Here is a 13,134-nt window from a genome sequence, read left to right as displayed (position 1 = left end):
GTGTTTTGCTGAAAGCATTGCTTCACAATGCTCACCGAGCGCTTCTTCTTTTGAACCCCTCCACGTAGCGTCGGTGGAGAATGAGGTCAGCCGCCTGAACTCAATGCCTCTCACCGACGATCCCGTTCCAGCTACTGTAGAAGAGGTTAAATCCATCATCCGTGGATTAAAACCTCGCAAAGCTCCAGGAGCCGACGGTATTTCCAACCTGGCGCTCAAACATTTCCCCGAGCAGGTGATCTTTTTTCTTGTCCTCCTCTTCAACGCCTGCCTCGACCACTGCTTCTTTCCAACCGCTTGGAAAGAGGCCATAGTTAAAGGGATTCCTAAACCAGGGAAACCCCTCAATATCCCCTCCAACCATCGCCCCATCAGCCTCCTCAAGGCTATGGGGAAAGTCTTTGAACGGGTTATTCTGTTCCGTATGAGCAAGCATCTCTTTCCATCGGACGGCCCTCCCTTAATAATACATCAAAAATTCGGCTTTCGTGCTAAACACTCTTGTCCTCAGCAAGTCCACCGCATTGTAGAGTACATCTACAGCGGGTTCTATCCCAAACGTAAGAAGACAATCGCTGTCTTCTTCGACGTCGCCAAGGCTTTTGACAAAGTCTGGCACGAAGGCCTAATATATAAACTCCACGCTCTAGGCCTCCCATCCCGATTAGTCCGCATAGTGGCTTCTTATCTTCACAAACGTACCTTTCGTTTCAGACACGAAGGTGTTCTCTCCTCCCCTCGCCTGCTCACGGCTGGGGTACCACAGGGCTCAGTGCTCTCACCACTTCTATACATATCGTATACCAACGATATTCCCATCCCTAGAAATGGAGTCCAACTCTCTCTCTTCGCTGACGATACCGCTCTCTACGTCCAGTCCCAACAGATATCTTCAGTCCTCTCCAGGCTCCAACGCTCAGTTAATGAGCTAGGTGACTGGTTTAGGAAATGGCGTATTGAGGTCAACCCGGAATAAAGCTCTGCAGTCCGTTTTGATTTTAAGCGCAGACGCTTCTGCCTGGACCGACCCATTCATCTATTAGGCTCCCCTATCCCCTTCAGGTCCACAGCCAAGTACTTGGGTGTGACCCTCGACTCCCAACTCACCTTCAGGCCCCACGTCAAGAAGGTGACCGGAACCGCCCGCTTCTATCTGTACCGCCTAAACAGTATGTTAGGTAGGCACAGTAAAATGTCTTTTAGGAACAAGCGAACACTCTTCAAGGTTTGCATTGGACCGGTTATGACCTACGCCGCTCCAGTTTTCGCTCATGCGAAACCCAATATTATAGATAAACTCCAAACAGTCCAATCCATTTTCTGCCGTAAGGCTGTCAATGCCCGCTGGTGCGTTAGAAACGCAGACCTTCACCGGGACTTAGAGCTCCCCACCATCCAACAACACCTAAAGTGCTTGTCCGAAACTTTCTTTAAGTCCTCAGACAATCACCCAAATCCCCTGATTAAGGAGGCAGCGGATTATACCGCCCCCCCTCCTTCACGTTATCAAGTCAGGAGGCCCAGACACGCCCTCTCCGATCCCCCTAACAAACTCTCGTCTGACCTGGAACGCCTCTTGGCATCCGGGGACAATCAGACGCATTTAGATTCACCTCTATTTTCTGATCATCCTTCTGATGTCACTAGTCCCAATTAGATAGCACCTTCTGTGCAATATCCCAGCGGAAACTCCATAGGGAGTGCCGTTTGCGCCTCTCTCTCCCCAAGACAAGGTCACCTTCGATGTAGGCTTAGAGGGCACCTGCCCAAAGCCAACTGCAGGTGGTGTTTAGTGGGTAGGCACCTAGGTTTTCACGTGAGTCCCACATAACCAACGCAGATTTAGGCTGCGTTGGTATGCATGAGCATTCACCACCTCCCTCCCGTCGTTATCCCGGAGGGTAGCCCATTCCCTTGCTTGGGCGCAAAAAAAAAAAATCTGCTCACGGCAGTTCTAGTTCTGACTCGAAAGTGTAAAGAAGAAGAAGAAGAAAAAAAAAGAAGTAGTGAAAAGTGGAAGTGTTCCAAAAAGAAGAAGATAGAAGAGACCTAGTGTTCGGTGTAGTGTGACGCGTTGAAGGTACTGCCGCCCACAAAAGGAACAGCGGCAGACCGGCAAGTGCAAGTTCAGAAAAAGTGAACGCAAAAATGTGAAAAATAAAGACTCGTTCCTATAAGCGGAGTATTATTTCCAATCCCGACCCACTCCCGTGTCAGTACCAATTTATTTTTTATTTATCGACAATAAGTAACGAGACGAGCAGGACGTTCAGCTGATGGTCATTGTTACGCCCTGGCCAATACAATGCAGTGCTTCTTAGAATTCTTGAATATCCCAATAATTCTGAGCGGCATCACTTACTTATTTAATATATATGTGATGTTGCATCCATATATTATTATTCCATATATCGAGGGTATTCTGGCAGAACCGAATAAGTGCAAAATTTTATAAAAATTAGTTATATACATAGGCATACTTCTTTTTCTCTGCTTTTTTTATCTAGCAAAACCGTATAACCGCAGAAGCTTGTATCACGGTTTTTTTTTTCTGTGCAAAGCTATTATCTACGATATTTTCTTTTAAACCTAAATGCAAACCACTTATTACACAACATGAATATTTAAATACAGTGATAATAAAATAAAAGAATTTATTCTCTTTACTCACAAAAACGACTATGAAACATTTACTTTTTAACTACCGACCAATCAGTATATCGGGTTTTATATGTATGTTCTCACTGTATGTAATAACTAAATCACTCCTTGGTTATATCAACAGGTAGAACGGAATAAGTGAGTTTGCTGTGTTTTTCGTGTTACGAGTAATGAAATTTGTTGCTTTACTTTAATATCAAAAGCATATAAGTCTCATTTAAACGATTTTGCTTGCTAAGGTTTTTAGTCTCATTTCAACATCGTCGCGTGCGCACGTGCTTCATTTAATAGAAAATTTTATTAAATATCCTATTATAGACTTTGTGCGTGTGTACCTACAACAAGATCGTATACTTATGTGATAATTTCGTCCAGGACAAACAATATTTTGGCTATGCTAGCAATAAAACTGCGCAACACAAGGTATTTATATTCTTTACTACAGAGTTTTGAGTTTATAATTTTGCTTAATTCATAACAAAAGTCATAAGTATAGTTGAGTAGTATATTTCACTTTAGCTTCCAGGACATCACTATTCTACTGAAAGTGATACTGAACCCATTCAGCATCGTACTGTCATCGTTGCAGACGTGCACGAAACTAAGAAAACTTCTCTAAGCGTCGAACAACTGGTCGTGTTCCGCCCTTTGCCAAATATAGGTCTCTCCAAGCAACCGTCATATAAAATCCTCTACTCTGTGATATTATACCTATATAATCAAGAAAAATCTAGGCATTGTGGGTGATATTTGTTACAGATCGACTACCAGTGCCAAGAGCCTCGCTATATGAATGTGTTAGTGGTGAAATCGAGACAGATGGAGAGCTTGTTTGGCGACATATCCGATTAGGAAGATCCCCTACTCTACAAGATTTACATGAAGAAGATACATCTTCTTTGATAATTCTTCTTTAGAGGCTTGAAAATAAACGGTCATATTATTTTCAAGCCTCTGTATAAGAGGAAATTTATAAGAAAATGTAGAATAAAGTCAAGCCGATGAAGAGGTGGAGAAAATCAAATGCATATCCGTATTTAACCTAACTATTTACGAAGCAGAATTAACCAATAATGCATACTGTTTTCTATGGTCTGAATATAAATGGATAAAGGGTACTATCTAAGGTCAAAATAGAAACCAATGTGTGGCTGTTATGCTTCTTTGGGCTATTCACAATATTGAAAATCTGCAGATAATTGAACAAAAGATTCTATGCACAGTGCTATAGAATTACAAAAGAAAGAAACTTCAGTGTATTCTGCAAAGCGTAGAAAAGTATCTGTTATTCAAAAAAAGAAGATAGTTGAGGAGCCATATAAATTACAGGAATTGAAATATCATGAATATTGCGACTAAGATCTGGCTTCTAAAATAATTCATAACAAAGATAAGGACAATGTAGGAAATAGAGTGCAGTGGCTTAAAATTAATGGATTTTATTTTACGACATGAGTGAGAATTTTAGTTCCATACATATACTATATAATTACCGGCAAATATAGAAATACTAGAGCTACACGAACAAAAAAGAAGGAAAGTGAAGCGTTTCCAAATTAATTGAAAAATATGTATGATGAATTACCTATATCTGAGGCCAAAAAAGGATTTACTTATTGTATTTGATTAAAAAGATATAGTACCGGATGAATTGAACTCTTGGTATAAAAATTTAAAGATATTCCTTAATATATTGAAGAGGAAAACAGGTTGCCTGGCGAGATTTTATATATTTTTCTGTGTTCTTGATTTCTTTTGATATTTTTTCTTTTTATTACCATTATATACATGCGATAAAGCTGTTCTTACTAATCAAAGCTGTTCTTAAAATCAAATTCCTTGTTACTATGACAGGTTTTAATATTTGATGTTCTTAAAGATTTATAGCCAAATAACGAATTTCAGGTAAAACAATATAACTACACCACCTTTACGCAGATTTTACCTCTTTTCTTCACTTTTAATGATATTTTTCATAAAATTAATGTATAACATACTTGGATAACATTTCTAACTAATACGATATTTATATTATGCTTCTACGTTTGACTATGATCACTCAAAACTTTAAGTGCGTTTTTCTCATTATTGCATAATGTGCACTTATACCGTTCTGCCAGAATACCCTCGATATATATAAATTATCTAATAATATAGAGGTGTATGCAATACGAGTTAGTAAGCAGATACACATAAATTATGACAAAAATGTATACTGTACTATGTATGATACACCCATGTGGTGTCAGTAGTAAGATGATCAATAAAAAAACGATCTCTTCAGGTTCATCAATTTTATTCTCTTTACCTTCAATCGCGAATAATTTTTTTTTGTTGCACTTATTCACCATTTTTGTAGCAAATCAAAGAATATGTAATAGTACAAGTCAAAATTATATCTCTTATGATTAAAATAGAATTTATTCGATAAGTGGTATGATTTATAAAGTCATTGATGCTATATCTCTTATTAAATATAGTTTTCGTTGGCGGCAGCGCAACAAAGTTGCACACGGTTGCTCTAGACGAGGCGCTGCGGCCGACTGAGGGAAGGCGAGAGCCGTGTAATGGCCGGCCCGCGCGCAATTCACGTTTTTCATAAATGTAATTTTTGTTACAAAATAAATACTCTTACGCAAAAAAAAAACATTATCATTTGGAGTATTTATTAATGAACATATAGACGAAATTTCATTGAAAAATGTTAAATATCAAGGGAATGAAATTGTTTTTTCCATAGAAATATTACTTCAACGATATGTTTGTCAAACCTTAGGCTTTCATCGAACCCAATGCAAAGATTCCGAGCATCATTCACGCGTTCCAGCGATGTTCCCTTAATCTGTATCAATGGATTAGCTCTTTCAAGTATTTTATAAGTGAAGGTGTACCAAGAATCATATATCTGCATCATCTGATCTGCATTTAAAGGCAAAAGCACTTCGTACCGAGCACTCAGCACTACGTTTTAGTCAGCGTTCAACTGATGTGAGTCTGCGCTGTAGGAAACGAAATGTAGAGCTGTAGGTCATCCGCAATGTGATACTTGCAATGTTGTATGTTATTTATGATATCAGCAGTGTAAAGGATATGTGATTCTTTACTGTTCTGAATAAAAATACTTGAATTTGTTGTCAAGCAACTTTTGTAACACTCAATTGTCTTCGTAGTTCCATAGAAAAAGAAAAATATACAAATAGGTACTGTAACAATGAGTTGTTATCTGTATATAAGAAGTCATCCTTATAAGGCTGGCCGTAAACATTAACAATAATAAATATAAGACAAGATATACAATGTAGTAATGAAGATCGGTCACCCAATATTTAATACAAAGTGAGAGAGTGTATAAATAACAATATATATTTAAAACAAGAATATTGTTTTATTGTGCAACGATCCCGCGTGTGAGACAGGACTCTAAATAAAAAACATTTTAGAGGATTAAGAAGCTTCTAATTTAAGCTGTGCTTTTACATTAGAATTACGAATTATCTATATGTCCCCCTGAGAACGTTAGCCTGCAAAGGTCACGATATGTTGGGTTAAATATATAATAATAATAATGTAATTTTTATGCAGAAATCTAATGTAAAAATACAGTTACAATAACACGGGTTTAAAATCTTTACAAAGTATTTTATTCATATACGTTGTAGAATAGTAAAACAATTAATTTTTTGATTCATTCATTTAATTTTACATTTAAACAATATTTTGTCAATCATCATTGTTTTTTCATAGTATAATTATTAAAAAAATATTCTAATTTTAAGACAATTTTACGTAGCAGTATTAATCTCGTTATATAATCCAACTTTAACACAAATTACAAAATTAAATAAAATACTCTAATTTTTTAATCTTGGTAAAGATCCCGTTTTGTTGCTTCAAAATCTAAAACTCACATATGTCTTCGTGTTCACCATATATGTTCGGGATAAACTCCGAAAATACTGAACCAATTTAAATGAAAATTTATACACTGAGTACAGCTGTTGAGAGATAAGATTACTTATTATTTATCACACAAGCTGACTTTTTATGACTGCACTTCTACAATTTTAATAAACAAATAAAGATTCAAAAAAGTATTTTGCTTTAAGAAAATTATTACATATCATTATTTCAAATTATTAAAACATATATAATATAATTTATTTTCTTTTTTAAATTAATATGAAAATCTGTATTGGACCTGATACTAACTTTTGTATCGTTGTAAAGTGTAAGTGTAGGTACTTATTTTTTTTTTATGACAGGAGAACAAACGAGCGGGTCACCTGGTGTTTTGTGATCACCGCCGCCCACATTCTCTTGCAACACCAGAGGAATCAAAAGAGCGTTGCCGGCCTGTAAGGAAGGTGTAAGCGCTTTTTTTGAAGGTACCCATGTCGTATTGTCCCGGAAACACCGCACAAGGAATCTCATTCCACAGCTTTGTAGTACGAGGGAGAAAGCTCCTTGAAAACCGCACTGTGGAGGACCGCCACACATCCAGATGGTGGGGATGAAATCCTAACTTGTGGCGTGTCGTGCGAAGGTGGAATTCGGCGGCAGGAATCAGGTTAAACAGCTCTTCGGAACACTCCCCGTGATAAATGCGGTAGAAGACACACAATGAAGCGACGTCTCTACGCAACGCCAAGAGATCCAGCCGTTCACAGAGCACTGAGTCCCCGACTTAATTATTCTTATTATTAAAAAGTTTTTTTTCACCTATAAGCATGAAACTGGAAAGTGGCGCACAAGATAAGCCATTTTTAACAAGGATTAAGACATATCACTAATTTCTTATAACAGAAAATAATACACATCAGAATTATCTCTTATCCGTGACATGTATTATTATTGCTAAACCTGAACACAAAATAGACACTCATGGTCCGAAGTATTACCCAACCTCAATTTGACGACCAAGCAAACACCCATTTCCCCCTTTTTATTTATTAAAACAAGAAAGAAAGAGGCTTTAATTTGGTTGGAGTTATTGAGGTTTGTAACAAACATTTTTCATGTCATTAAAAAGCTTTTATTTTAAATAAAAGAAACAAATTAGTAAAATGTTGTTTCAGACATTTTTCATTTGTTCTTTCAGTCAAAATGAGTAAAGTAAAATAATGCAACGCAAGCCGAAAATAAAAATAACGGGTTGTACTTCGGGAGTGCCGGCAGAAGTGAAAACTTTAATATTAACGATGTACATTTCTGAATATTTTGAGATGGTAAGGAAATAATTTCACACGAATTGCTTTTTTTATAAGTATAAAAGTACTAGCATTTATGTGGTTATATACAACATTCATTTCGTGCGCTATCGTACACTAAAATAGGAATTTATATTACATTAAAAATTTAACACTTCAGAACTATTACTATTAAAAATTATCTCTCAGAAAAATCAACTACCATCCATAATTTCACCGACTGTTTTACGAATTTTCGATCAAGTCACGTATCCTGACGCGAGTTTAACATTTTATACCCATCCCAAGAAAAGTGCTCAACGCCGCTAAAGAAGTTTTCTCTTCAAAAATTGTGTTTTTATGGACCGGACCTAATACAGTGTCCGTAAGAGTAACACAAAGCTGGTTTATGTGTTTTCAATCCGGGAATATGGATGTCAAAGATGTACCTCGATATGATAAACTAGACGGCTTTTTTGTAGAAATGGAGTAAGATGGTCATATCACTAATTACGATATAGCTGAAGAATTGCGAATTGACCTCAAAGTAATTTTAATTTTTTAGAAACATTTGAAAAAGTTAGGTACACAAAAGTCACCGAAATAACTCAGATGGCTGTGAACCTGAAGTAGCAGTGGGCAGGGCACATACCTCGACGGACAGGAGTAGGTTGGATGAGGGCAGCGCGGGACCGGTCGTCAGTTATAAGTGTAAACGAATTTAAGGTATATAAAGAGATATCTTATATTACACGAATTATATTATATTATATGAAACAAGAAGCACAATTGTTAGATTTGCACGGGACATCATCATTCAGATTAACAAGTAACAACCACGTTACAGTTTCCTTAGATCATGGATAAAGTGACAACTCTAACCATAGATTAAATAAAAAGACAAAATATCATAGAGTATATAGTTTAGTCTGTTTTTAGCATACAGATTTAAAACTAATTTAAATTGATAACGAACACCTTAGATCATAAAAAATTAATCTCTATTCTATAAGACACTTGCGAGTTACCTATGTTCATTCATACAATACTTATCTAGATACATCTTTATATCAGTTGGACCCATTCTTTCCACGATCATTTTCAGCGATATGGAGAATACAGCTTTGGCGATTTCCTCATCGCGGGCCAGAGCAGAGTCTTCACAGTAGAAACAGTTGTTGAAGTACAAGCCGGTGACACCTTCTAGTTCTGCTGCGGTGGCGACGTACACAGTGGTGGCCGCTGCTTGTTGCTGTAATGTATGCGAAACACTATTTCACAGGTTCTCTAAGGATACCAAAAGTATATAATTACTGTGAAGATAAACAATTTGTTATGTTTATACAGTGATAACTCTCACTTCTGGGATAAATACACAAATAAAATTTGAAAACAAAATTTTATGAACGATGCGGGACTCGAACCCGCATTCCGTTCGCGTTCCGTGCGAGTTTTCTCCCAACTGAGCTAACCGTTCGAGTGACTTATCGTCATAAAATCTTGTAGTCAATTTCCTAATATGCAAATATTGCGTTTTTTTTATGGAATGGGAGGACAAACGAGCGTACTGTTATATATGCACATATGTATGCTTTAATGCAGACATAAAATTAGCGTCAGCACTTTAAGACCAAGGCGTCACTTAATAAAATATAAAGGCAGTCAGTCTCCTTCCGAATCCTGAGCCACTCATACATTTCAATTATATTTTCTAGTTCTAAATAAATTTCTTTTTTAAAAGTTCGTTTTTAATATTCCGTCTAACAAATGGTGGCAGCGCAAAGGATTTAAAATTTTATAAATCCGCGGTAAACGCCTCAAGTGAAAAGTTATAGTGATACCAAAAAGTGCAAGTGAAAATAATATCTGTGTTGGTTGGTTTTAATAAGTGTTTAACAAAATAGTAGTAATCCAGAGTACTATACAAATCTTAGTGACCGCCTGAATCCAATGGTTGTGAACTGCTAACAAGCTTCGACCTGCTATACCGGAAAGAAATAACTATCTACGTGGTGCTTTCCAACATCGCTGAATCTTCTTCTCTTCGTCAACGCCGAGTCATGGTAAATCGTTAGGTACCAGATACCTAACGATTTACCATAAATTGAGCCATTTATAACTCGATTTGAATTCGCCGTGAATATCGCCGTGGTCCTGTAAGTCTTCAAATTTTAAATATTTCAAGTGTGAAAGTGCAAAACCCATAATAACTGAGATATTAAATAGACATATTTCTAAAACTACAGTGAAAGTGCAAGATGTGAGGTCTAACAATACTTTATCCAAAGTTTATTGCATAAATATTATACTAAAGAGCGTTATTGTCATCTGCATTCTAATTTAATTACATCATCTTAGGTTCCGAGAACATTTTCTCGAGTAGCTTATCGCATCGAATTTATAAACAATCTGGGTGGCCGTCTATCACACCGTAGTACATTTTAAATTTTATAAGTGAATATTTTATTTAATTAAACATGTCGGTTAAAGAATCTCAAATTAAACATGAATTATTCAAATTCATTAGTCCTTTTCATGGGACACACGAAAAATTAAATTCTTTTATTAATAATTGCAATAATGCTATTGGACTAGCACCGGATTCTCAAAAATCGATTTTATTTAAATTCATACTTTCTCAACTTGAGGGAAGCGGAATTAGCTTGCTCTATTAAGGAATTCGACAATTGGGATCAACTTAGCGATTTTCTCAAAACACAATTTGGAGAAAGAAAGCATTATGCACACCTTTTACTTGAATTGCAGGAATGTCAACAAAATAATACAGAATCAGTGTCACAATTTTCTTTACGCGTAGAGACATGTCTTTCAAAACTTTTAACAGAAGTAACTATATCGAATAAGAAGAAATCAGAGTTAACCGGTCGAATGGCAGCCATGGAAGACCTAGCTCTCCATACCTTTTTATTGGGTCTTAAACCCGAAATTTCAAATTTAGTTCGTTGTAAAGATCCACTAAATCTCATTGAAGCAATTAGCCTAGCAGTCTCAGAAGAGAAAATTTTAAATTTATTTCATAAAAGAAGTTCTCACCAATTATCATTACACCGATCAACTCCTAAACCCCAACAGCCATTTAAGGGTCCTACACATAATAATACCCAAAAATTTCAAACCACAAGGCAGTTTGAGAACAGAATCCCATTCTGTCGCTACTGTAAAAAACAAGGTCATTCAATAGAAAATTGTTTTAGACGACAATTTAATAACAACAGACTACAACTAACCAGACCCAGAGCAGATAATGTTAATTTTGTCATAAATGAAAACTTAAATAATGATAACTCAGAGCCACGACAACTATGCTCTAATGATAATAATGACCAACAGCTTACCCATTTAAACGCGTCGTGGGCTCGCGAAGGTGTCACGCGAAGCCCTGCAATAAAAATCTGAAATCAAAAAATTATTTCGACACCATTCCCACTTTCAAGGCTACACGACAGGGTAACCAGCCCCAAATCGGAAGCCTAACTCTCAAGGCTACACAACAGGGTAACCAGCCCCAAAACGGAAGCCTAACTCTCAAGGCTACACAACAGGGTAACCAGCCCCAAAACGGAAGCCTGAAGTCAAATCCTCAGCATCCAATACCTAAAAAAGAAGAAAAAGTATTAAAATCTTACAACGTTAACACAAATCCATTAAAAAATTACTTACCTTATATTGAAATCCAAACATCTCTCTCCTCAAAACCCTTTCGACTCCTTGTCGACAGTGGAGCTACAATCAGTCTTATTAAAATGCATATAATAGAAAATATGCCCAAGGTGAATAAAAACATTATAACATTCAGTGGCTTAGGAAATACCGACAATCCAATCAATTCGTTAGGTTGTATATCTATCGAAATTAATTCAATAGAACATGATTTCCACCTCATACCTAATTTCGATTTTCCATACGACGGTATTATCGGAAATGATTTCCTTTCTTTACATAAAAGTAAAATAGATTATACTTTGAAGGAACTTAGTATTGATGACGTAAAATTCAATTTAAAATTTAATAACCCCATTTATACAATTGCGCCTAGAACCGAAACGGTAATAGAATGCTCAGTACATAATCCCGAAATCAAAGAAGGTCTCTTTCTAGATCAACATATTATGGATTCTCTATTAATCGCTAACTGTATTGTTAAAGTAAAACCTAATTCTAGAATTAATATATCCGTGGTAAATACATCCGAAAATCAAATAGAGATAAATTCAGACATCAAATTAATAATTAATCCTTTAGAGTACAATGAAAATAACTCTATATTTTATTCGAATATTAATGATCAAAATATTTCAGATAGAACTGATAAATTTTTAGATCTTTTGAGAGTATCCCATTTAAATTGCGAAGAAAGAGACGCTCTGTTTTATTTATGTTCCACATTCTCTGATATATTTCATTTGCCTAGTGATAAGTTAACTTTTACAGAAGGTATTCAGCATGAAATTAAAACATCCTCCCCAATCCCTATACATACAAAATCCTATCGATTCCCGGACATTCACAAAGGTGAGGTTCAATCACAAATTAACAAAATGTTAGAAGAAGGAATTATTAAACCTTCAACATCATCTTGGTCATCTCCAATCTGGGTCGTCCCAAAAAAGATGGATGCATCCGCAATAAAGAAGTGGCGGGTAGTAATCGACTACCGCAAACTAAATTATATCACAATCGGTGATTCTTATCCTATCCCAAACATATCTGATATATTAGACCAGTTGGGCAAATGTAAATATTTCAGTACTCTTGATCTCGCGTCGGGCTTCCACTAAATTAAAATGTCGCCCCAGGATGCACCCAAAACAGCCTTCTCAGTTCCACAAGGTCATTTTGAATTCACTAGAATGCCCTTTGGACTAAAAAATGCACCTGCAACATTTCAAAGACTTATGAATTCTGCCCTATCTGGGTTACAAGGTATACAATGCTTTGTCTACTTGGATGACATTGTAATCTACTCCTTCGATCTTGATCAGCACATAAACAACCTCTCTAATGTATTTGACAGGCTCCGCACCTACAGGTTAAAGTTGCAACCTGACAAGTGCGAATTTCTCCGCAAAGAAGTTTCCTACCTTGGACATATCATTACTGATGACGGGGTAAAACCGAAACCAGAGAAAATCAAAGCTGTGGCAGACTTTCCTACACCCCAGTGCCCTAAGGACATAAAGTCCTTCCTTGGATTAGTTTCCTATTATCGCAGGTTCATTCCTGATATGTCAAAACTAGCTAAACCTTTAACCAATCTCCTTAAAAA

General features: G+C 36.4%; 1 protein-coding gene across 3 annotated transcripts in view; it reads right to left on the bottom strand.

The window, feature by feature from the left end:
* Positions 1–4,940: 4,940 nt before the first annotated feature.
* LOC126968007 (WW domain-containing oxidoreductase) overlaps positions 4,941–13,134 on the bottom strand; it is a 34,039-nt gene continuing 25,845 nt past the window's right edge. For all 3 annotated transcript variants that reach the window (XM_050812786.1, XM_050812785.1, XM_050812784.1), the window contains one exon: positions 4,941–9,099. In XM_050812786.1, coding sequence (XP_050668743.1) covers positions 8,872–9,099 — 228 coding nt within the window. In that variant the 3' untranslated portion in view covers positions 4,941–8,871. The remainder of the gene's footprint in view (positions 9,100–13,134) is intronic.

Source organism: Leptidea sinapis, chromosome 14, assembly GCF_905404315.1.
Source record: "Leptidea sinapis chromosome 14, ilLepSina1.1, whole genome shotgun sequence".
Taxonomy (NCBI): domain Eukaryota; kingdom Metazoa; phylum Arthropoda; class Insecta; order Lepidoptera; family Pieridae; genus Leptidea; species Leptidea sinapis.
Note: the sequence above shows the minus strand (reverse complement) of the source record. Positions and strands in the feature narration are given on the sequence as shown.